Source organism: Giraffa tippelskirchi, chromosome 4, assembly GCF_054371585.1.
Source record: "Giraffa tippelskirchi isolate mGirTip1 chromosome 4, T2T-mGirTip1v1.2.pri, whole genome shotgun sequence".
Taxonomy (NCBI): Eukaryota; Metazoa; Chordata; class Mammalia; order Artiodactyla; family Giraffidae; genus Giraffa; species Giraffa tippelskirchi.
The window spans coordinates 178,722,817-178,749,627 of record NC_137278.1 but is presented as its reverse complement, the minus strand read 5'-3'; the positions used below and the strand labels follow the sequence as shown (position 1 = coordinate 178,749,627).

General features: G+C 36.5%; 1 protein-coding gene across 6 annotated transcripts in view; it reads right to left on the bottom strand.

Annotated features, from left to right (window-relative positions):
* ITPR2 (inositol 1,4,5-trisphosphate receptor type 2) overlaps nt 1–26,811 on the bottom strand; it is a 563,179-nt gene that overhangs the window by 273,733 nt on the left and 262,635 nt on the right. For all 6 annotated transcript variants that reach the window (XR_014051645.1, XM_081483690.1, XM_081483688.1 and 3 more), the window contains 4 exons: nt 25,086–25,337; nt 22,370–22,495; nt 9,860–9,988; nt 8,122–8,242 (listed from right to left, as the gene is read on the bottom strand). Coding sequence is in view for 5 of the 6 variants with exons in the window: in XM_081483690.1 (XP_081339816.1) it covers nt 8,122–8,242; nt 9,860–9,988; nt 22,370–22,495; nt 25,086–25,337 (628 nt within the window). In the remaining variant the exon portion in view is untranslated. The remainder of the gene's footprint in view (nt 1–8,121; nt 8,243–9,859; nt 9,989–22,369; nt 22,496–25,085; nt 25,338–26,811) is intronic.

Genomic DNA, 26,811 nt, shown 5'->3' with positions numbered 1-26,811 from the left:
AAACCTAAAAAGCCTACAAGAAAATAATTTCTACATGCCAAAAAAAAATTCAAATGAAAAATGAAAAACTGAGAAAAAAATATTGGCTACTTACAGGCAAAGAGCTCATTTTCTTAATAGATAAAAGGCTATGCAGACTATCAGAAAAAAAAAAAAAAAAAACCTTTGAAAAAGTAAATAAAAAGTGACAGTTCACAGAAAAGGAAATACCAATGACTCAATCATATGGAAAGGTTTTTTTTTTTTCCCTTACTTGTAAGAAGAGAGACATAAATTAAATCTATATGGATACTTTTACTTAAAAGATTTGCAAAGATCTAAGAATCCAATAACACACCATATTATCAAGGAGATATATTATCTCCTGCATTGCTTATGGCATATAAATTGAACAATCTCTACAGACTACAGTATCTGTCAAAATTAGAATATCCAGAAATTCTACCCCTAGGTATTTATCTTATTCTTCCTCATGAGCAAAATGATTAGAAACAATATAAAGAATAATGGGGTTAAATAAATTAGAATATAGGCCCACAATAGGATATTATGGAGCCAATGACAAGAGTAGAATATTCATTCATTTGTATTCACTCAGGTATTTTATTCATATAATAAATACTCATCGATCTACAATGCTCTAGCCACAGTGTCAGATTCTCGAACTTTGTAACAGATAAAGCACTTAGCTTTTACTGAAGTATGATTGCTTTACAATGTTGCATTAGTTTCTGCTGTACAAGGAAATAAATCAGCTATATGTAGACAGGTATCATCTCCCTCTTGCACCTCCCTCCTACTCTATCCCATCCCACTTATCTAGTTTTATTCTGCTTTGTGATTTCTGTACATGTTACATTTACCCTCAATGTACTAGAAATTCACTGAGGGCAAGAAATATGGTTTCTCAGACTGTATATCCCTAACAACTAGAATAATGTTTTTCAAATAATGAGGGCTTATTATCAATAGCTGAATTAATAAATATGTGAAAAAGTTTATAAAATTTGTCCTAGCTTCTGCTTCAGATTTAATTTTTTAAGTAATAATGGAGTCTTAAAATTTCCATTATTACTTTAAAACCATAATTATAGAGATACAGTATGTCAAATGTTTTATCAATCAGTCATAACATCTAGAGAGATGAAAATAGACACACTGATTTAAGAGAGATTGAATTTCTCTTCTCAAAGGGTTTATGTTTTATACACATTCAAATTTGGGGGGGCACGACTGGCTTGAAGATTGATGTTCATTATTCAAACCATTTGTAAAAGATATTTTGCAAAATTTCCATTTGGAAAAATGATTATATTTTTAACAAAGTACCCAATATTAGTCCCCTCAAATCATTTGAAGGTTATGAAACACAGGGAACAAAATTCTTTTTTAAAGGAAATAAAATGGGAGCACTCCTTGGATTCTTTTTCTCAAAGTACTTCTAACATGTGCTATTGTATTTTATACAAATGAATAAATTGAAGAACAGTAACTGACTAATGAAATTAACATCCTGATCCATATTTTGTACTTTAAAGGTATAATACAATGTTATTTAAACTGATTTCTGATAGCAGAGCATCACAAATGCCTGCTAGTATGTCAGTCTAGAAGGGGTTCACACCTGCCTGTGTGACCAAACGAGCTACCTAACCTTGCTAACCTCATGACCCCATCTTTAAAATGGGCCTGCGGATTATGTCCACGTCACAGGGTTTACCACACTGTCTAACGCTAATAACAAGGCTTCCCAGGTGGCTCAGTGGTAAAGAATCTGCCTGCCAATGCAGGAGCTGCAGGAGATGCAGGTTTGATCCCTGGATCGGGAAGATCCCCTGGGGAAAGAAATGGCAACCCACTCCAGTATTCTTGCTTGGGAAATCTCATGGACGGAGGAGCCTGGTGGGTTTCAGTTTATGGGATCACACGAGTCAGACACAACTGAGTTACTGATCATATACACAGGCAGTAACACTAATCAATGCTCCTCGCTCCCAGTAAGGTAAGTTCTGACCTAGTAAATGGTTTTGCTGTTTTTACTACCTTTTATATCTAATGTATGAATATGAAAGAGAGTGAAATATTTTTGATGATAGATGAGTTCAGCCAATATACTTGACAGCACTTTACAAATGACAAAATGTTATGTAAATATAACTAGAATAGACAATATAATAATCATCTGCATTTATAAGAATGTGCTTACCACTTTGTAAATGCACTGAAATTTTGCTTTATAAAAATTAAGTATTCTCTTTGACTTTGTAACATTTTTCTTGAATACATATATTGTCTTCTTTAATATAAATTCATACATATTTCAATTGTAATAAATGTCTCTTTGTATTCTTAAAGAGGTGTTGAAACACAAAATGACTTTGCACCTGAGCTGTAACATGTCAGACAGTCCCCACCTGGCGAGCCAAACTGCCATAGTCCTAGTTTATATGTTGGGGTTTCCTAAGAAAGGACTCTTGGAGCAACCTGGTACAGCATCTTGGATTTCAAATCCAGCTCTACTTATTAATCAGGTAAGTTATTTAACCCTTCTATGCCTAAAGTTCACCATCTGCAAAAATATCTAGCTCATGGATTATTGTCAGTCAACAAAATTCAAAAACCAGCTATGTCAGAACCAGACACTTTTAAGCAGAAGCAATCAGTGAATAAAGCAATTTGAACAACAAAAATTTTCGAGTAATGGAAAAGATACTGGCAAATGGCAATGGTGGAAACTGGAGAGAAAAAGAGACTTATTATGTAAGCAATATCTGGGGCAGGATATCCAGCTCTCTGTGTGGGGGTGAGAAGCAGTGAGCAACAAGTCAAAAGAGGAGGCAGGGCTGTGCTGGCAAGGCCACAAATGTGGCAATGAGGAATCCATCCTTAGATTTTTGGACAAAGGGATGCTGCTGAAGGCTGAGGACTTCGTTGTTGATGTTTTTAAAACAACAGAATTTCACATCAAGATTATTCTGGTAGCATATTTTTTTAAGTGAGGAAAAACACAGCAAGCCTAGGTGGTCCAGAAAGGAAGCAAAGAGGGGTCAAACTAGGCCATTATGGAGTAGGAGAGGGGGACAAATGCAGACGGATAGTTTCCTAACTGCTCAGTTGGAAACAACAAATGAGGAAGTGGAAGAAAATATGCTTGCCATTTGCAGCGCCATGGATGGACCTAGAAATTATCATACTAAGTGAAGTGAGTCAGACAGGGAAAGACAAATATCATATGATATCACTTATATGTGAAATTCTAGAAAATGATGTAAATGAGCTTCTTAACAAAACAGAAACAGACGCACAGACACAGAAAACAAATTAATGGTTATCCCAACAGATCACAGAAGAAATCAAAAAGGAAATCAAAATATGCATAGAAACAAAATGAAAACACAACCCAAAACCTATGGGATTCAATTCAGTAAAAGCAGTGGTAAGAGGAAGGATCATAGCAATACAAGCTTACCTCAAGAAACAAGGAAAACATAAATAAATAACCTAACTTTACACCTAAAGCAACTAGAAAAAGAAGAAATTAAGAATCCCAAAGTTAGTAGAAGGAAAAATATCATAAAAATCAGAGCAGAAATAAATGAAAAAGAAACAAAGGAGACTATAGCAAAACCAACAAAACTAAGAGCTGGTTCTTTGAGAAGATTATAAAATAGGCAAACCATTAGCCACATTCATCAAGAAAAAAGGAGAAGAATCAAAACAATAAAATAGAAATGAAAATGGAGAAATCACAACACAGAAATACAAAGGATCATAAGAGACTACTATCAGCAACTATGTGCCAATAAAATGGACAACTTGGAAGAAATGAATGAATTCTTAGAAAACTACAACCTTCCAAAACTGAACCAGGAAAAAACAGAAAATCTTAACAGACCTAACACAAGCATGGAAATCGAAACTGTAATAAAAAATCTTCCAACAAACAAAAGTCCAGGACCAGATGGCTTCACAGGTGAATTTTACCAAAAATTTAGAGAAGAGCTAACACCTATCCTACTCAAACTCTTCCAAAAAATTGCAGAGGAAAGTAAACTCCCAAACTCGTTCTATGAGGCCACCATCACCCTAATACCAAAACCAGACAAACATGCCACAAAAAAAGACAACTGCAGGCCAATTATCACTGATGAACATAGATGCAAAAATCCTCAACAAAATTCTAGCAAACAGAATCCAACAACATATTAAGAAAGCATACATCATGACCAAGTGGGCTTTATCCCAGGGATGCAAGGAGAACAGACTTTTGGACTCTGTGGGAGAAGCTGAGGGTGGGATGATTTGAGAGAACAGCATTGAAACATATATATTACTATATGTGAAACAGATGACCAGTCTAACTTCAAAGATTAAAACAGGGCACTCAAAGCTGGTGTACTGGGACAACGCAGAGGGATGGTATGTGGCGGCGGGCTGGGGGGAGGTTCGGGATGGGGGGACACATGTACACCCATGGCTGATTCCTGTCAATATATGGCAAAAGCCACTACAATATTGTAAAGTAATCAGCCTCCAATTAAAATAAATAAATTTTAAAAAATAAATAAAGATAATATATTTAAAAAAAGAAAACAAATTAATGGTTATAAAGGGGAAAAGTGGCAGGGGGCAGGGGAAGTGATAAACTAGGAGTTTGGGATTAACATATACACACTACTGCACATAAAACCTTAATAGATAACCAACAAGATTCTACTATATAGCACAAGGAACTATATTCAATAAATTGCAATAACCTATAATGGAAAAGAACCTGAAAAAGTGTGTCTGTGTGTGCATGTGCACACACAAATGCACGCACAACTGAACCACTTGGCTGGGCTCCTGAAACACTGCAAATCAAGTATATTTCAATTTAAAAAAAAAACATGCTTTCAGACAAAGATAAAACTGAGATTTTATACCAAAGCATTCTTCCAAACCTACTTTGATTATTGACTTAAGATATTTTTTGGACTTCCTTTCACATGTGTCTCTATAGCATACAAAAAGAGACTAAAATTTCCGTTAAATCATAAAGAGTAAAGTAAATGGTAGAAAATGAAGTCCTGTAACACAGAAATAAATTCTATTCTTTGATAGAGTTTCAGTGACTGTTTTAAACTTCCAAAGTTGTGCCACTCTGCTCTGCAAGAACTGGCCTGACTACACAGGGAACAACACTGGAACTGCAATTCAGATGGAAAATACAGCATGGCATCTCAACTTGTGGCTCAGAGCTCTTCATCTCCCAACTTGTAAGTGGTATGAACAGCATACCCTCCATGCCCCATGTTTTCCCCCATTGTATTTGCTGAATATCAGCGCTTAGGGAGGAAGAAGAGACAAAAAGGAAGTGAAAAAAAAAAGTGGGGAGGAGAAAGAGGAAAGGGGAGAGAAGAAGCAGAAAGATGAGGAGGAAGAAGGGAGACTGCCTTAAAATGTAAAATACAGAAATACACTTGACAGCAAAGACAATGCCAAAAAAAACTCCTTTGTAAAAACAAATCATCAAATTTCTTTGCTTTTCCTTTAGATTATCTTTTGATCGTTAGTATATTTCCCAGCTGACTGGGTCAAAATGAAAATGCTTTTAATATTGTTTCATTACAATTTGAGATCTATTATTAAAAACTCAGAAGTTACAGGAAAGCATGAACAATAGAACCATTCTACCACCCAGCAATAACCTGTGTTAATACTTTATTTATATCCTGCTGGACACTTTGCTATGTGCATCTTTTCAAAACAAAATTTAAGTTCTCTTTTGTGTTCTTTATTTTTGACAGTACGTAGGACAGCCTGGGCTTCACTGTGGCTCAGATGGTAAAGAATCGCCTACAATGCAAGAGACTTGGGTTTGATCCATGAATCAGGAAGATCCCCTGGAGAAGGGAATGACAACCCACTCCAGTATTCTTGACTTGAGAATTCCAGGGACAGAGGAGCCTGGTGAGCTACAGTCCAGGGGTCACAAAGAGTCAGACACGACTGAGACACTAACCCTTTCACTTTCGTGATGGCCTCTTGCTTTTCTTCTTGAACAATTCTGTCCTAGGGCTTCCCTTATGGCTCAGCTGGTAAAGAATCTGCCTGCAAAGTGGGAGACCTGGGTTCGATCCCTGGGTTGGGAAGATCCCCTAGAGAAGGAAAAGGCTATCCACTCCAGTATTTGGGCCTGGAAAATTCCTTGGACTGTATAGTCCATGGGGCTGCAAAGTGTCAGACACAACTGAGCTACCCTCACACACATTCTATGTTAAAACCTGGAGGCGGAGCAAAGCAAAGTCAAGTGCCAGCGCTGGGCAAGGAGTGCATTAGGGGCGGAGGTGGTCCAGAGTGTTCGAACCCAGAAAGAAGTGGAAGGCATATGCCTAGGAGGCGCCATGGAATGGAGAATCAGACTTAGGTAAGGAAGCTGTCCACACTGGTGGACAGCCTGGCGTGGTGACAAAGGTGATAAGGGTATCCATGCTAATGAGCGACCCAGCACAGAGTCAGAGGCCACCGGGCAAGAGAGCAATAGCCTGATGGGGGCTGTGGCAACCAGTGGGATGAGAGGAGGAAGCTTCCACAAGAAGGAGGCAGAGGCCAAGCTGTCAGAGGACACAGCCTTGTGGGGTGGAGAGTGTACGCAAAGAAGGAGTCCCATTTGAAAGCAGTAAAATTATAAACTGTGGAGAACTGGCATCCTTACAAGTTGAATTTTATAATCCAAAAATAGTAATTACTTATTAAATCTTATAAATTTAACATAATTTAAATAAATCCATTGATTAAATTTAAATAAAATCCATTTGCTAAATTAAAAATTAAATTAAAATCATTTATTAAAAATTCAAACAAATTATTTATTAAAATCTTTTATATCCTTCAAAATAGCAATATAATTTTACTCTCATGTTTCTTATTTTGCCTAAAATATTATTTTTATTGTTGTGACATATTTTTTCAAATGTATTCTCTCTTTGGGATAGTCTCCAAGTTTAATACTTATTAACAATTTACAATCACCTAGATGAACTCTATTCATCTCTTATTTCTAATAATTTTCAATTGATCCTCTTAGGTTATAACTCCTTTTGGATGTATTCAAATTAAAATTGGGCCATCATTACATTTTGTCAATATTAAATTACTTAAACCAAATTGCACACGGGGAGAAGACACTAAAATATTTCAAGCGGTCATTAATTAGTTAAATCATTTGTCCATTTATCAAATATTTACTGAGCACATACTGTAACCCTGGCCAACTTAACTGATCTAGGTAATTCTGTTTCCCCAGCTGTAAAATGTAAATAAGCAATGAGCCTATCTAAGGATTAAATGAGATAATACATGTAAATTGCTTAACATGGCAAATGGTGTATGCTGACAAATGTCAGCAGTGATGATGATCACAATAATGAAACACACTATAAGCTGCCCTTTCCAATGCCTGCAATGCCTGCAGAACCACCATTAGCTGAGAAGAATGATTCAGCTCCTGTTTGTTTTCTGAAGTCAGGTCCAGTCTATATTACTTTTCCCTCCTCCTTTCTGCCATCTAGAACAGTCCAAATTTACTTCAAAAAAAAAAAAAGGAGAGAACTCTGAAAAATACTTTCTAGAATGCACTAACCTTCCCTTAAGTGTTATTCTCTGGCATTCCATTCTATCTGTAATTTCTGAACCCTCCTATGGATAATAAAGGCTCAAGTAAATATGGATAGATTTCACACAAAATTAGAAAACTAAAAACCCCTCAAGAAGTCCTCCTGCTACATGCAGATATTAATATATTAGGCTACTTAACAGACAATTCCATAATAAAATCTCAGATAACAAAAATAAACTCATTTGTGTAATATCCTACTGAGCTATACTAAAGCACTATATAAAATATTAATTTAAGGTTAGAAATATAAGTTAAAAATAAGTATTTTAAAAATATTTAAAATGAAGAAATTTAATAATTATACTCTCCTCCCTAAAAGGATGTGATGTTCAGAATCGTTTGCTCATCTTTGCTCTTCACCTTTATAGAAGTCACACGAGCTGCTTTATACTGCCTATTAGACAAAAGCCTGATTTCTTTTACATAAGGTGAAGTAAGTAAAATCTGACACTCCAACTTACCCACTTCAGCCAAAGTTCTGATACAGGACTCCACTGAGGCTTTCTGGGCTGGATTTGGCCAGGTGCAATTATAAATTCTGAAGGCAGACTGGAGCAGCTGAATAAAAACTGGCTGATGTGTCTGAAAACAGAAACAGGCAAACAGGTCATCAAACCATTAACCCTCCTGATGTGATATCTATTCATTATCAAAACAGGCCCATCAAAATAAAATACAATCTTGTCTTTTAAGTTTCAGTGCTATTTAATGAACATCTCATTCAACAGATATTTATTATATACTCATTTCATGACAAGAACCACATTAGACACTATAGAAAATTCATTATTTTACCTATATTCTTACTCTGGAAAATATGACATCTCTTGAAGCCAATGATATGAATTTAAGTATACTTTTATAATTCCTGGTTTATTTCTAAGTATAAGCAGAACATGGATTAGAAAATGGCAACCCACGCCAGTATTCTTGCCTGGAAAATTACATGGACCGAGTAGCCTATTGGGCACAGTTCATGGGGTCACAGAGAGTCAGACACGACTGAGCAACCAAGCACACATAAATAGAACAGGTGCTTTGGGTTTATTTGTTTGTTTCATTGATTGTATGTTTAGGTTTCATATGATGAGCAAGTAGAGGAGACAGCAATTTTGACCTACGAAAACAATTTTACATGATTTTAACAGTCCAAAAGTTTTCTCCAAAAAGGTATAACTGAAATAGTACTTTTATAAGAGCAATATACAATCACTGTAGAATATTTGGCAAACAAACAAATAAAAATCACCAATAATCTTAACAAGTAAACATAATTAGTATCAACATTTTTAAGGTAATTACTTACTGAGTTTTTCTATGTATATATGCATATATATTCTTTATACACACAAGCCTGGAGGACACTATAATGCAATTTTGTGGCCTATTTCACTTTATATTGCTTTGTGGTTATTTTCCTTAGTGATCAATTTTTCTTTTAAACCATAACTTTTAATTGTGATATAATAAGCCATCTGTAGATATACCACAATTTATTTAGCTAATCTCCCGCTTGAGGACATTTGAGGTTGACATCAAATTTTAAGTATTTATAAATGAAATTGAAAGTGTTAGTCACTCAGTTGTGTCTGACTCTTTGCGACCCCATGGACTGTACGCCACCAGGCTCCTCTGTCCATGAAATTCTCCAGACAAGAATAATGGAGTGGGTTGCTTTTTCCTTTTCCAGGGAATTTTCCCAAACCATTGATGGAATCCAGGTCTCCCACACTGCAGGCATTTTCTTTTCCATCTGAGCCACCAAAGTAGTTAATTTCCTGCTTGTGGACATTTAAAGTTGACATCAATTTTTAAGTATTATAAATACTTCAGTGAAAATCTTAGTATATAAATCCATGCTAATTCTTCCAGGATTTACTAAACTGGAATTATTGAGTCAAAATGTCTATCCATTTAAGGAATCATACCAGTTATTTTGACACATGGGAAACAGTCAGTCTACAGTTGTGAAAGTTCCTATTCTGCTTAGAGAGAGCAAAAAGAATTCAGCTTGAAGTTTCATTTATTGAAAATAAAGATTGGGAAATTCAGAAAGGGGCATAACAGTGAGTACTATGAAAGAAGACTGATATTTCGAAGGGTAGAAAAGGACTTTCTGGCCATATTAAATTTTTTCCACTCAAATAAGGTACAGAAATTCTGTGTGACAGGATGCTTTTTACTTTTTGGTAATGTTACCTGGAGGCTGGTACTGTTGTCTGAAAAAGGTGAATTAAAGAAGCCGCTCACAATGTTCATTATTGACTCAGTAACACACTTCTCCAAAAAGGTGTCTGCATGCTTCCTGTCTGTGGTTGTGTTGCAAACCTGGAAAGAGAAGCCAAACAACTCAGTATGTTCCATGACAACTTTGATTTATAACTCCATATTGGAACCTTCAAAAAATTGTCCTGAAATGGTTATTGATAACATTTCTTCTGCTTTTGAAGGTTGCTTTGAATAAAAATATTCCTGCCTAAAATCCATTCCAAGTTTATCATTCAGCAGTAGCTTCGCCTTTAAGTTTGGTTGTTATTTCATCTCCGGGCCAGAATTCTTTCACAGACCACCGCCCCGTCTTCCTGATCTGCTTGTCTTTCCTCCTGCACACAGCCTTCTCCCTCCATCCTCAAGCCTGGCCTTGCTGGAAAATACTTCTCCACTTGATGTGAGGAAAATAAAGAGGAAACAGCCATTATAAGTACAAGAAAGTGGTGAAGGTGATTACTGATGGCTCACATCTCTATTCATTTTCACCTCTAATAACTGGCCCATATGGGAGGATGCGAACACAGAAAATACCTGGAGAGGAAAACAGAAACATAAGGAAAGGTCAAACCCTTGCCAGCAATTTTGACTTGTTCGTCCACAGATTATCTGGTAAGCTCAGAGGATCTCCGCTCGTGCCTTCTTCTCTGAGTCGGCTAAGCGAGAAGAGACGACTCTAGAGCAAAGGGAACATCAACAAAGACCACGGGCTCTGACCTTCATGTGGGATTCAATGAGGCCAAAGTTGGTTATCCTGCTAAACAAACTGTAAATTTCCAAGCATGTCAGAGTAGACAAATTGCTAAAGCTAAGATACACAATTGAAACCAAATGAAAAAGAGTTGGGTGGTAGCAATAAAAAAAAATGGAGTTAAAAAATAAAAAGAAGTGAGCAAGGGAACATAGGATGTGAGAAAAGACTCAAGGACTGGGCAGAGAGAGAGAACATTTAAATATTCGCAAGATTACAATGGGTCAGTATGGTGGCCAGATGTTCCAGATGTTCCTAGAAAATTCCGAACTTTTACATAATTTATTCTTTTCAATAAGGTGATTAATCAAAAGAGTAAGGAAATATAATTTAATCAGATATTCCTTTAAAACCCTGCACACAAGTAAAATCACCAAAGAGAAAAACTCCCTTCTCAAACTGTGTGTCCCAGTGTTTCGGTTTGGAAAATAAGTGTCCACTGAAAGGAGAAAGAAGAAAGGGTACAGGGTTTGTTTTGCTAAGTCACTTTCCTTCCAGTCAGGGCATCTCACTTTTTTCCCATCTATTAAGTGACATCTGCCTGACAGGGGTGCTATCAGAACTAAAAGGTTTTCAGTGTGTTCCCAGGTAGCTTAGTGGTAAAGAAATCACCTGCCAATGCAGGAGACACAAGAGACACGGGTTTGATCCCTAGGTTGGGAAGATCCCCTGGAGGAGGAAATGGCAACCTACTCCAGTATTCTTGCCTGAAGAATCCCATGGACAGAGGAGCCTGGTTGGCCACAGTCCATGGGGTCACAGAGTCGAACACATTTGAGCACACACACACAATCTCATAGCTATGTAGGGAATGATGCAATTAATGGCAATAAATTATGCTGTTATGTCATCTTTTAGTTATTGTTTCAGCACATGCCTGATAAATACAAAATGCTCAATAAATGTTTATGAAGTGAATGACCAATTAATGTTTTAAATGAAAGAATAACAGAGAATAAGAAAGGATTCATTTTATCTTAGGTTAACTAAGGGTTAGATCCTACTTGTGGAACATCTAACCTTGGATTAAAATTTAATGTGGCCACTGAACTAATATAAAATTGATTTTCCCATGATGGATATAAAGTAGGATTTATTTCATTTAATATCTTTAATTCATTAAATAAGCACTGGCTCTTATGGTGATTTTTTCTGATACACAGGATAAAAATACATTAAATTTGGGTAGGTGGTTAAAAATTCCACCATAACCAGCCCAAGGATGCTTCTTCCTCATCAAGGAAGAACAGCTGACGTTTCACCAATTGATTGGGGGCATTTGGAGCTACCATAGGATCACATTGCATTATCTGCAACTGAACATTTGCTAAAGAATCCTCCAGATTTGCTTTAGTCTGTGGACAAATTAAAGGAATCTACTTCTAGATGAAGGCTTTCCTCAAAATCCTGGTTGTGGAAATTCTAGGTTTACACAACTGTAAACCTAGACACCTGCCTGACAGGAGGAAAGACACAGGGACCAGAGTTCTGGTGGAACTAAGGCGTTTATTTAACATATTGTGGGCATATATATATACTCTCTTACAAGATAGCCCTTTTTAGCAGAGACAGGGATCAAAAATCTAACAAGTCATCCAGAAAGCCAGAGGCTAGAATCATTCTCAAGAGAGGGGGTTGTAAAAGCTACTTTACATATCAGAAGGGAAGAGAGTTGTAAATGGCTGCTGTTCACCGCATGGAAAAGCTATTTTCCATACAAATGAGATACATGAATTTCTATTATCCCCAAAAGCTGGCTTGCCAGCCCTCTGGCACCTGTATTCAGATGCTGTTAAGGAACATAGAATTCATGCAAGACTGAAAACAGCACACAGGAAGCCTCCTGTTAAATGTATCCTGACAAGCGGTAAAAATAGAGAAAACAAATAGGCTCCTGAGAAAAATAAAGAGCAAGTGGTACAGGCAATGCAGCAGGAGGAGTAGGTACAGGGAAGGATTACTATTTTATCTATTAATAAATTGCTTGGAGAATTTCTCTGTATAAGGCCACATTTTAACAAAGAATTGAGGAAATAGCCATGGAAGTTTCTGGGGGAAGAGCAAGTAAAAGCTGTCTCCACAGATAAGACACAGAGTAAGTACTTAAAACTGTTGGTTGAACAAATTAATATTAAGTGTAATTTCTAGATATATTTCTGAAACTTCTCCTGTTTTACGTATGATGTCCCTTCTCTCTTGTGCTCTAAAAGTGACTAATATCTTTCAAAGATAACAGACTGAGCTAAATAAGTTATCATATATATGCTGGAGCAGCCCTGTCCATAGGACTGTCTGCAATGATAGAAAACTATATCTGGCACGTTCAAGATAGTAACCACTAGGCATGTGCTTAATGAGCACTTGAAATGGATTTTTTATTCTATTTTTTTAAAGTTTTTATTGAATTTGTTACCATATTGCTTCTGTTTTATGTTTTTTGGGTTTTGGGCCACAAGGCATGTAGGATCTTAACTCCCTCACCAGGGATCAAACCTGCACCCCTTGTATTGGAAGGCTCAGTCCTGACCACTTGACTGCCAGAAAAATCTCTTTTATTATATTTTATCTAGCTAAAATTAAAATTTAAATGTGGCAAATTATGAACCTATCAGATAGGGCAGCTCACACCAGTAACATACCTTTGACCATACAGACCAAGGAATACAAATCTTAAAGTCATTTTTCATTCTTCATAGGCAGTAAAAATGTTTTTATAAATATCCGAGGTAATAGCTCATGTTTATTTTAATCTGCATTCTTTTATTTATGAGGCCAAAATTTTTTCAAACATTTGCTTTTTATACTTCCTTTTTATGTGAATCATCTGTGCCTACACTCAATTGGCTTTCTTAGAATTTTAAATTCATTTTTTAAAAAGATAATATATATTGATGTTAATATAAATGTAGGAACCTTGTAACAAAATAGAAAAATACAAAATGGAAAACAAAAATTATCCACAGTCCTAAAATCCGGACAAAACCATGGTTAACATCTTGGAATCTTTTCTTCTAATCTTGCTCTGCCCTATATATTTTACATAATTGAAATAATCCTGGATAATCAGCTTTTTATTCTCCTTCTTATGCTCATTACTCAATCATTAGCACTCTCATATCATTAAAAATCTTCAAAAAATAGTCACAGTGACACTATATCTTCAATCTTGCAGATATATCATAATTTGTTGAACCATTTCCCTATTAATTAAATATGTAAACTATTTCCTACTGTATTTTATTGTAAAAGTATGTTGAACTTTCTTGATCATAAATCCTTGATATCATTGTTAATTATTTCCTGACGACAGATTCTTGGAAGGTAAATTACTTGATACATTAAAAAGGTATGAAGGGTTTTTTTTAATGTACTACAAAAATGTTTTTCAAAAAGATGGCATAAATTTACTCTCATCAGCAAGATATGTGAACCAATATTTAGCATTATCCTTTTATCTTTTTATTTTTATACTTTGATAGTTATAAATTAGATCATATTTTCCTTTGTATTTTTTTAAAGTTATTAACAGTTGACTATTTTTTCAGGGATATACTTGTATGTAACCCAGGAAATGCCTGGACTTGGCCCATTTTATCATTAGATTGTTCGTATTTTTCTTATCAATACATATATATGTTTTCTGTGTAAAGACTATGAGCCTTTTTTTAATGTAGGGTAAATTTTTCTATTTTTATGTTCTTTTATTTTTATGATGTTGATATATATATACACACATACACATACATATATATATATATATATATGTTTTACATTTTCAAATAGGGAAATGCTTTTTTCATAGCTAATTTCGTCTACTGCATTTATGTTTAGAAATAACACTCTCATCCAAAGACAGATAAATATACACTTACACGTCCAACCATTTTTATTGTTTCACATTTATCTATTGCAACTTATACAATTATACAATGTAAGGACAGGAACTAAGTTCATTTCATCCCAAATAGCCAGGTCTCGAAATGTCATTTTGATTTAGTTCAAATCAACACTTTTTATTGAATGCCCTTCTTCTATGCCAAGGATGTTCTGTGTACCTGGGATCTATCAGTAAACAACAAAATATATAAAAATCACTAACCTGATGAAGTTTATTATTACTAATTTAATAATCCAGGGGTAGCCAAACTACCATGGGTCAAATCTAGCCATATCTATTAATTTATATTTGTCTATGGCTCCTTTCCCTTCAGTAATTGTTATAAGAGTTGTGATAGGAGCCTGAAAAGCTAAAATATTAACTATCCCTGTCTTGACAAAAAAGTTTGCTAATCACTGAAAATTACCCATCACTTACCTACTAATAGGTGATTGTATTATTTATTGTATTATTATTGTATCATAATATCTTACATAAATAAAAATCATTTTCTGGCTATTTATTCCATTCCATTGATATGCCCATTTAATTCTGTGCTAAAACCACACTTTTTTCAAATTCACTTTTTAAATATTTTCAACTTCAAATGACATTTATTTATTTATTCCACAAATATTGGGAGGTCCCTGGCAGTCTAGTGGTCAGCACTTGATGCTTTCATTGCCCTGGCCCGGGTTCAGTCCCTGGTTGAGGAACTGGGATTCCACAAGATACGCAGTGCAGTCTAAATAATTAATAACACAAACACTGAATATCTATTACATGTAAGACACTGTTCCAGGTCAGATATGCATCAGTGAACCAAACAAAATCTCTGTCCTTCTTTTGTAGCAGCAGAAAGAAACACAAATACATTAAAAAAAAAAAAAAATCAGGTAAGGATAAGTTGTATAAAGAAAAATGAAGCAGTACTTCCCTGGTGGACCAGTGGTTGAGAATGTGCCTGCCAATACAGAGGACATGGGTTGATCCCTGATCCCACGTGCCATGGAGCAACTAAACCCAAGAGCGGCAACTACTGAAGCCCCAGCATGTAGAGCAAATGCTCCGCAAGAGAAGCCACCACAGTGAGAAGTCTGTGCACCAAAAATAAGAGTAACCTGCACTCGCCACAACTAGAGGAAGGCCACTTGCAGCAACAAAGATCCAGGGCAGCCAAAAATACATACATAGATAAAATTTTTAAAGAGAAAAATTAAGCTCAAGAAGAGGGTACAGAAGGAAGAGGTTGTTACTTAACATTGGGAAGTCAACCAAAGCCTCTCTGAAGACTTTAAGTAGGGGAGGGACCTCAAAGAAGTCATGAGGATGGAGGGTACCTGGGAGATGAGTACATCCCAGGCAGATGCAGAGATGCTGAGAAGGGAGTGAGCTTGCCATATGTGAGGAGCAGCAAGGAGGCCATCAGATGCAAAAGAGAGCTAGGCAAGGGGAGAACAAGAGGACGGTGGGAAGCCAGGGTGGGGTTGGGGGTGGTCATTGAACAGAGGAAGAGTCCGATCATATACTGATTTTACTCTGTGAAGAGTCTGAGCAGAGGAGGAACCTGAACCAATGTTCTTCCTCTTTTTTAATCATTATGGCTGCTGTATTGAGAAAAGATGAAGGGAGGGGGCAAGAGCAGAAGCCTGGAAAAACAGCTACAGCAATTATCCAGATGAGAGTTAACGGTACTTTGGTGCAGGGTGGCAATGATCAAAGTATTCAGAGGTAGTCAGATTTTGAATATTTTAAGGTTAGAACTTGCAGAGTTTGCTAAAGGATTAAATTTAAGAGCAAGAAAATAAGATTTACAGATGACATCAAGATGTTTATGCCTGAATGCCTAGAATGAATGATGGCATTGCCATTTACTGAGATGCAAAAGACTTGAAAAGGAATTCATTTTTAGTGGGACATGAAAGTGAGTGAAGAGTTTGAGGTTCAGTTGCCAACTGGAGATGTCACGTGGGCAGTGAGATATGTGACACTATAAGAGGAACGACCCAAGCTTCAACCAGCCTGGGATTAAAGTTAGGAGAGCAGATGAAAACAGCAAGCAAGTGACTGTGGAGAGAGGAGGGAGCTAGTTTAAGATTTGAGCTTGGCACACTTCAATATTTAGAAGCTAGGAAGATACAGAGGAAATAGCAAAGGAGACTGAGAAGGAGTGGCCTGGTGAAGTGGAAGGCCGAGAGTAGGACTGATAATCTGGGGGCCAAGTGAGGATATGTTTCAAGGAGGAACCGATCAACTATGATAAATGCTAATGATGACTTGAAGAGTAGAAAGTACTATGCAGGACTGGGGCCAACCAATCATCAGTGAAGAAGAGTCAAACAAGTGTTCGCTCCACATGGGCACCACCATTATAAATTCTGCATGAAAGCTGAAAAGAAAAGCAGAATTACAACTGAGGGAATGGTGCTACACACAAAATAATACTTTTAGAATACTTACATTCTTCACTTGCCTGCAGAGCTAGCTATTGTTCAACTGTTAATTCATGTTTGACACCCTGTAACCCCATGGACTGCAGCATGCCAGGCTTCCCTGTCCTCCACTATCTCTTGGATTTTGCTCAAAGTCATATCCATTGAGTCAGTGATGCTATCCAACAGGCTTTTTAGAAGGGATTTCCCTGGTGGTCCAGTGGTTAAGAATCTGCCTGCTAATACAGAGCACTTGAGTTTGATCCCTGATCTGGGAAGATCCTACATGCCACGGGGAAACTAAGCCCATGTGTCACAACTACCGAGCCTGCGCACCTAGAGCGTGAGAGTCACAGCTACTGAAGCCCATGTGACCTTGAGCCCATGCTCTGCAACAAGACAACCCACGGCAATGAGAGAAGCCCACACCCCACAACTAGAGAGTAGCCCACAGCCAAAACCAAAATAAATAAATTTTAAAAAGAAGGCCTTAGAATGAGACTTTTCAATGGCTCATTCAACTTAAAAAAACAATGAAGAAAATTATGGAAGCAATTCATCAAGCAAAGAAAACCTATTCCATTCTATCAAATTAGAGAACCTTGAAAGTGTGTTTAAAAGTACCAATACATTTTATCTTCACTGTCATTTCCTACCTATTTGGTAAGCCAAAGGGAGAGAATGCTCAAGTGATCTACTTGGAAATGAAATACTCTGATTTGTCTTGTTAAGCAGTGTTTGATGCGACAATGACATGACACTGTGTCAGGTGTGTCTCTAAGTTATTCCTCAGTCTAATTTCATCTGCCAGTACATCACTTAGGGTATTGTTGGCCATTAGAGAATCTTGGAATTGATAGCAAAATTGGGAACATCTTCAAAAGGAAAAACAGTCTGAGGCTAACACTGACCACAGCTCACCCCTCTCCATGTGCCTTCTGATATGACTGAAATCTCCTGACTTTGCAACAACAATCAGTTATGAAGCAAAGAAAAGCATTTCTGCCTTAAAAACACCGATTTTAGCTGCATCGACATAGAGATCAAAGTGGGCTGTTGTTAAATGCTCGCTCTAAAAGACAGTAAAGCAAATTTTCATAGGCCTAACAGCTTTGCTGTCTGTCTAATTCCGATGTATTTATAGGACATGGATGCTGATTCTCTCAGAAAATCAGACTGGAATAAGTATATGAAACAATCCAGTGCAAATAAACAAATTTTTAAAAATAATACAAATTAAAACTAAACAAATTTGGTTTAGTAAAAACTGTCTTTCGGAAAACTTTTCTTACATGGGTCTTAACAAGATAAAAGACAAGTGAGGACAAACAGGAACATGAAAGATACTAATTAAGGGACTCTTTAGAGAACTTTACCAAGAGCAAACAAAAGGTGCTGACTCCTGAGAAACATGAAGACAAAGGTGGAAGGTGGTATGAGGGTCACCATATATTAATATTTAATTTGCCTTTTAAACAGGATTGCTCTCCAAATTTTTAATCATCTGCCTTGTGCTGGCCTGGGCTTCCCAGGTGGCACTAGTGGTACAGAACCTGCCTGCTAATGCAAGAGACACAAGAGATGCAGGTTTGATCCCTGGGTCAGGAAGATCCCCTGGAGGAGGAAATGGCAACCACTCCAATATTCCTGCCTGAAGAAATTTCATGGAGAGAGGAATCTGGCAGGCTATACAGTCTATGGGGTTGCAAATGGTCAGACACACTGAGCGGCTGAGCCTGTGCACACGTGCACACACATACACACTTGTGCTAGTTGAACCCTGCCTGAAGCACTGGGTTCCATCCTGAATGCCATGTTTAAAATACTAACAAATTAGAGAGAATTCAAAAGTGTATTTCAAACAAGCCCAGAAGTCTTAAAGGAAGAGGAACCACTGAAAGTCATGGAGAAAACAGTAGGAGACATGAGGGCTATCATGACATACTTGAGAAGTTCCTGTGTGAAAAACCCTGGATTCAGCACCCACAGGCCTTCCAGTTCTGTTACCAGCCAGGCAAGACACCCTATGCTAGCAAATTAATCTCTTAGGAACTTGGGAGCAAAATTATCAGATCAACCTAGATAATCTTAAATTCCTTTAAGTTGTATACCTTTATCATTTCAAACTAGATCACTAACAAGGAGACTAGCAAACACCCACATCTTTTCTGAAATGAATCATCCTATGTTGCTACAAAAGGAAAAACAGGTAAAAAATTATAACATAAAAATTTGGATCAACATAAGACCTTTTAACAAGTAAAGTTTTCAAGTAATGAAACCAGTTGTCTCCCGAAAAAGAAGACTGAGGTCACTGTTAATGGAAATGTACAGGCAGGTACTGAACACTGAACTGCGGGACTGCCAGTTTCTTTCAACCCTGAGATCCTATGGTTCTTCAGGTCCAATTTACCGAATACCTTTCCTCCAGATTACCTTCACCTTGTCTCAGTGATGGAAATCAGTTGTCCCAGGATTTCATAATTTTGTTATAACACCTGAATTTAGTCCATCTCTACATCAGGTTGCTCTTGCCTGCATCCAGCTTCACCAACATGGTTTCTTGGTCTTGCCTGTGTTGGATGGTCCTCATTCAGATCATCCTCCATATTATTATTGGGTCTTGGGGAAGCTACTCGAAATTGCTTTAAAGGCTACATATAACCTTTTAATAATACCAGTGAAGTTACCATGACATGGATAAAATAGATGATAGTACCAACTCTCTTACTAAGTGCCAAGCCTGTGTTAAGACCTATATATCCATTATCTCATTGAATCCTCCCAGTAACACTATAAAGAATGCATTATTATTGTATCGATTTTACAAATAAGGAAATTCAGAGTCAGAGGGGTAGGTGTCTTGCCCAACAAGATAACTGAGCTATTAAGAGGCACAATCTAAATTAATTAGCCTCCAATTAAAATAAATAAATAATTAAATAAAAATAATTAATTAAAAAAAAAAAAGAGGCAAAATCTAAGCTTTAATTCTGGTCTGGCTAATGCCTCTAAAATGTCTTAACAACCCTGCTCTCCTGCTGTGATTATCAAAGTGTGGTCCCTAAACCAGTATCTTCAGGATCACCTGAAAACTTGTTAAAAATACAAAGACTTACACTTACTGAATCAGAAACTATGGCGGTGGGGTCCAGCAATCTGTGTTCTATCAAACCCTCCACGTAATTCTGCTGCTTACTAAAGTTTGAGAATTACTGCTCTACTGAACTGAAAATTTGCCTAAAAGGCCACATTCTACTTACTTACCCTTTTTTTTTTTTTTTGTATTTGAATTTTAAAGTATGCGGTAGCTCCTTAAACTTTCTTCAAGGGGAGAAAGACAAATCCTAGATATGGAAAGTCAGGTTTCCTGTCCCTTCCCTGACATAAGAAGGGTGATTCCTTGTATTTCTCAATAAGAGGATAAGAGAGTTCCTGCTTTACATATAAACAAAAGGGAGGGAAACAAGAAGGAAAGAAAAAATGCTTTCTGCAGTATAGTTAAGCTATTGTGGTTAGACATAAGGACTGAACAGACCAAGAAGATCCTGAAATTCCCTTGGAGCCTTTAATACTAATAACACTATGTCTACTTAGTCAAAATAAAATAAAAATCCTGCCTACACACACACTTCAAAATAAAAATGTACCCCTTAGTTGAATAAACACATCAATGGAAAGACTGTTTCCAAGGTAGCATGATCAATGACAGTTATCATTAGCTTTCTTTAGTTTAAAAATAAAAATCCTGTTAGCTTTGCAGCTTGTGCTGTCTAGAGTGTGACTTTGGTCTTTTCAACCTTATCTTTAGTCCAGAGCACCGTGCAAATCTGCAAATCAGTCTGCAATATTTTTACTATCTTCCCGCACATGCAATTTTAAACCTCAGCCATCAGCATGTAAACCGTTGTTCACTCCAAGGTCTCTGGAGATACTTGTGGCTAGTCATTTAGAAGTGCTTTCACAAGGTCACAAGGGTAAATACAAGTGGTATGTAAGTGCTGTGTAAAACAGGATGACTTCTCCACAGGTGCAGGTCCACCTGAGGAAGGTAATGAGTGGCTTTGAAGGTCTACAGAAATAAAGTAAAACGGGAACTGCCTTACTTCACGCACGTGTGAACACAGCGGAGCTCGAGCATACTACCCCAAAGTCAAAATAAATACGTTCCACCTGCTAACCCTGACTAAATATAAGAGTGCCTGGACTAGAATATGTGATTTATTCTATTATCTAAGATTGGTCCTGGATGTCTGGGTCTGCAGTTGTTTCATTATATCCCCTTTGTCCTTCCTCCTTCCAGAAAGAACTGTAAGGAGGCAGTGAGATAATGGATAAAATCAGCATCCATCCATGTGGACTTCATTAACCACCCTCCTTCACTACATCTTCAGTACATCTTAGTGAGACCCATGTAAACTACAGCACTCAGGAATGTAGGAAGCCAAAGGACTGGGACAGGCCACCATAAGTTATAACAAGTCTACGGTGTTAGCTATACATTATCTTCTATTAGTGAAACTCTTAATTGAACAGTACATCCCATAATTTTAAAGGGGAAACTGGAGAAGATCCCCAGCCCCCTGTAAAAAAAAAAAAACCTAAAATAAAAGAGTTTGGATATTTTGATAATTCAAACATAAGCATGCTTAAAAGGGGCATCAGATACATCAACTAAAATTAAGTGCTATCAAAGATTCCTTCCTTCCTTCCTTTCTTCATTCATTCAGTTAATATTAATAGAACAAAAGCATATGCTAGACAATATCCAGAAAATGCCAACCAGCTACATGTGTCCTTCCCAACACTCAAAAAAAACCCAAACATGAGAAAATGGACTCAAAATGAAAAGCAGACTTCATTTTGGCTGACATGATTAAAAATACCAGATGATTCAATGACTGGAACACACCCCCATAGGCAACAAGTGGACAGTGTTAGGTCCCAAACAGTATGGTCAAGTACCTACCTGCCTGAAAGCCATAGTCAAGATCTTGTGAGATTTCTTCCACCTACAGTTTGTAACTGACATGAGGTTGAATAAATTGATCTCTGCCAAATATATTCTCTAACCAATGTAAGATGGCTACTAAAATTGTGTTTACTAATAGACCAATATAATCAGCGGTAAAAGTGAAAATGAACACCTTGTTGCCATATACACTGTACTGGCATTTTGTGTACATTAACTCATTAAATCTCATTCATAGTCTTGCGAAACTCGGTCACAACTTTTTGAATGTAACTGATGACATCCAAACATAGTGGGTTTAATTTTAAGTTTTCATCTATTAACAGCTGCTTGATAATATATAGTCAAAAGCTACACCAACAACCTTACCAAACATGAAGCAGCATTTAATGGTCAAAGCATAACTTACCCTTGCCATATCCACCAAGAAGTTCTCAAATAATTTCCAAATGTGGTTACTTGTGTAGATTTCTTTCATTTCCACTTCTGTGTCAACGTAACAGTGATTAACAAAATTCACATAAGCAATTTTAACCTGTGCGAAATTTCAAATATAAAAGAAAGTAAGTTTTTTCTGCGTTCTTCATTTTCAAATATATATTAGGAATGATTGATTAAATAAAACTCTTATTTCCTAAAGTAAATTATAGTATGATTTGTGTCTACCCAGAGAGCATGCCTATCTCCTTCTTTTACTAAGATATTTCATCCCCTGACCCAGAGTAAACACACGACCTAGTATCCTGTTCCCCTGGGCCCAGTGACTGGTGTGAGAATGTGAACTTCATGTAAATCAAGTTTAACATATTTGAGACACGAGTGTTCCCTTTCTCTCTCTCCATCCCTCTACTCTCTCGTATCTCCCCACCTCCTTTTCCCTTATCTGTCTCTGTCATTCAGTCATTCATATTCATCCTCTCTCTCTCTCTCTCTATAATTGTCAAATGGAACAAGGTAAATCTGAACTCCAAGAAGCCTCTTCTCCAGGTGTGTAGAGGAAAATTATGCTCAGAAAAAAAGAGCATGAGGCAAAACCACAAAGGAAAACGGAACAAGAGAAAGATGAACTCTGACACTGCTTGAACCTCTTGACTCATCTGAACAACCATCCTTCAAATTTCCAAATACTGGAGCCAATATATAAAATTCCCTTTTAAAATTTAAATGAGTCTAAATTAGGTTTCTGTCCATTGCAACCAAGAGAGATCTAATACAACGCTTAAATATGTTGACTAAATAATACTGTATTGCCATTCAAAAACAATTAAACTGCTATTTCTGAGAAGAAGCAGGCTCACAGTTTACCAAAAAAAATGGTATTATTTTAAAATGTATTAAAGTTTCTTTCCAGATTTAGCAAAACTTCTTATAAAAGTTTTGATTTCTATGACTTCTCATAGAAATCAAATAAAGACTGGGATGAGTCTCACCAACATATACCATTACTAAAGTTCACAGGACAATAGTTTTTGTTTTTCTTTTCTTTCCTATTTTTTTTTCTCTCTCCTTGTCTTTCCTCTTTCTCTTCATGAAAATGTGATGAAGGCTATAAATCTCCCCAGTAAAAACCACATATATAAAAAAATCAGGTAAACAATTTCAGAGGATTCATAGAATCCAAGTTAGAACCAATAGGAATACAAGGCCAGCTTTTATGGCCTTAGAAGTTATCACTACTTGACTGAGGTCTAAAACCTTCAACCACAGGGTGCCTGTGTCAAGGCTGCATTACAGGGTAAGGAGGTGTCAGAATCTCCAACATTCTGGAGATTCTGCAATATCTTAATTTAATTCCCCAGCAATTCTACCAGATATAGACTATAGTTATTTCACTCAAAACTGTGTAAACTGACAATGAGAAAGGTTAAATAACCTGATGGAATCAGTCACAGAGGTAGGAAGTAACCGATCCAAGATTCTGACTCATTCTTCAACCCATTCACTCATTCACCCAAAACATATTTATTAAATGTAGGTCCAGGCTCAGAGAATATAATGGTAACTATAAATATAAAGCTCTCACTGAGCTTATAATCTTGGTAAAGAATGAAAAGACTACAGACATTTGTTAATCAACAAAATTCAAATGTCAAATTTCAAATTGTAGACTCTTATAGGCTCTAAAACTAGAAGCCAGGAGGGTCTTATTTGAAGAAGTAATACTTTAATCAGGATCTAAAGGATGAAGAGGGGTGAAGCAGGTGAATATAAAAGATTAGAGTGCTGTGTCAGAGAGAACTGACTGGCCTGAATCAGGACTTCAAATAAAGACAGAACCCACAATTTAATCACAACACTATGCTTCCTTTCTTTGCTACCTTACTTCAAAACAATCAAGGCATGAAGTACTCCTGGTTTGAGGTGTTAGCAATCCTACAAAATTTCATAAAAAATATACTTTCAAGTCCATCACTATGCAGGACTATTTGGAAACAGGAAAAGTAACCTAACCCTGTATCTTTTAAAGTTACTGTGATTTAAAATGTTTGGATTTAGCATATCACACATTTATAAACTTTGCAACAACACACTAGAACAGTAGAAAAAAAGAAATTATTGTCATATACATTCCTGGAAGCTTCATTAATGCACCTGGCAGACAACCAGTCTCTAATGAGTTTTTTCCCTTCCCGTCATGCCAAACTAGGATGGAGGGTAAAAGATGATGTAGGAATAAAGCAAAATATGTGTCCATGTTTCCAAGAAAGCATCTATTAAATAAAGCAAAGGTAAACCTAGAGAATCTAATAGCGGTCCTGCAGCACCATTCTAGCCTCTATTGATGACTGTGAATTATTTATGAAGCATCTGTTTTATGCTCAAAACATACTAGAAGTTACAAGCAAATGTTTAAGTCTGATCACGATACCATACCTAGAAATTTCTATAGTGGAATTTCTAAAAAACTAACAGTGGCTATACTCTTAAAAGGTTTATCAACTTTCATAGTCCCTAGTAGAACAAAAAAGTAAGTTTTAACGATTTTTAAATTTCCCTAATTATATACCTAGGTACTATTCTGTGACTAAGTGTGTTATCTCATTATAAATAACCATAGGAGGACTTCTGGCACTTACTAGAAAATAAAAACAATTCCATAGCTGCTAAGCTTTTGCCAGGCTTACCTCAGGGATGCAGTCATCGTGGGTCACCACCCTCACTATGTCGTCCAGGGGCAGAAGGGAATTGCACTTGATTTCAGTGTAGACATTTTTCCCCTCTGTGCAAGCTGCCAGCAACTCCACGAGGGTGATGTGGTAGGCTAAGGGGCCACTCTCATCCCCTCTGTCTCTCTCTGAACACATCATATGGAGAAGGATGGGAAATGATGCTCTATCATTGTAAAATATCAGCACATCTTCACCCCCATTTATCAACTGAAATGATAATAAGAGAGTCTATATAGCAGTCCAAATGTTCATCCTTGCAGTTATTTCCAAAGGCTTGGTCTATGTGGAAATACGTGCATATCTTTGTAAAAACATAGATAACATTGCAAAAGCAGAATCATACCAAAGCAGGATGGCAAAAAGATTCTATTCATGTGTGAAGTGATTAATTATGAAAGTCATCAAAACCAGTTGAGGAGATATGGGAAAGGTATGTGGTGTTGAGAATAAATGACACAGTTACTTTCTTTAACTTTAAATGGTAGATGCCATTGCCAAGTATGAGAAATCTCATAAGTCTAATTTTACTATGAATTAAAGTATCCCCATCCCCTTCAACTGTGATGGAATAATTAAGCAAGTACACGTAACCAAATGTAACTCTACAAGAATTTGCAGATTCCATTTGTTGTGGATATCAGTAGGGAATGGAGGTAAAAGCAAAGAAATAAAAAGAAAAATACAAGCTTAAAAAAGAGAGATAGAGACAAAGAATGAATAGAAAATAAATTTTCCTTTCTGTTTTGTTTGTATAATAAGCTAAAGTGGAGTTTCCAGCAGGATGTAATTTTACTGCTAAATCACCATAATGTCTTATTGTCTATTTGGGGGGAAAACAGTATTATTTTATTAAGAAATCCACTTTGACTGTCGTGAAGCCCAGGCTGAGTTAACAGTGATGAGTTCTGGAGGAAATAACACTCCACTCCAGACTATCACTGCTAGCTTCTCTCTCTCCCTCAACTGAAAACCCAGCCTCATGAGGTCTCAATTCTCACCCTCCTATTCCTGGAAGATGCCCAGGCTGGCTATGTAAGAGGCTTCTGCAGAGAAGACAACTTTTGTCTTCCCAGGAGACAAACCCTCTACTTTGCTTTATGAGGCAGATAGCAACTCCAAACCACAGACAGGTCAGGACCTGCGCTGGCCTCAATTCTTTTTGTCTATTCTAGTATCAATTTTCTACCCCCAGTGGGAAATATTTTGGTAGGTAACACAGATTACATTATTTTTTCTCTATTTTATTTAAACTGATAACATATTTAAATTGATAAGACAATTAACTGGTTTACACTGAAAGTTTTGTTGAAAGAGAATGTATTTGTGTCAAAAATGTATATATTAACATAAAATTATAAATATTTCTTTACATATAGAAACACGTCACCTAATAAATGCCATTGGACTCACTTAACTATTTGGTGCTTTCCCATTTTAATTCTTTCCATGATGATTTTCCAAAATCAAATTAATTGCCACATTTCTAGGCAAAGGAGAACTAATATGAATGCAAATACAGATAGGTAAATTTTACAAATTTAAAATGCTCCTTAAATGTTTAATAACAATAATTTACATTAAAAATTCAGGACTATACACTGAATTAACTTTGAAATTTCTATGGGCCAAGAGGGACTCACATTGTAACAATACAGAAATTACTCCCATCCCAAACTTAAAG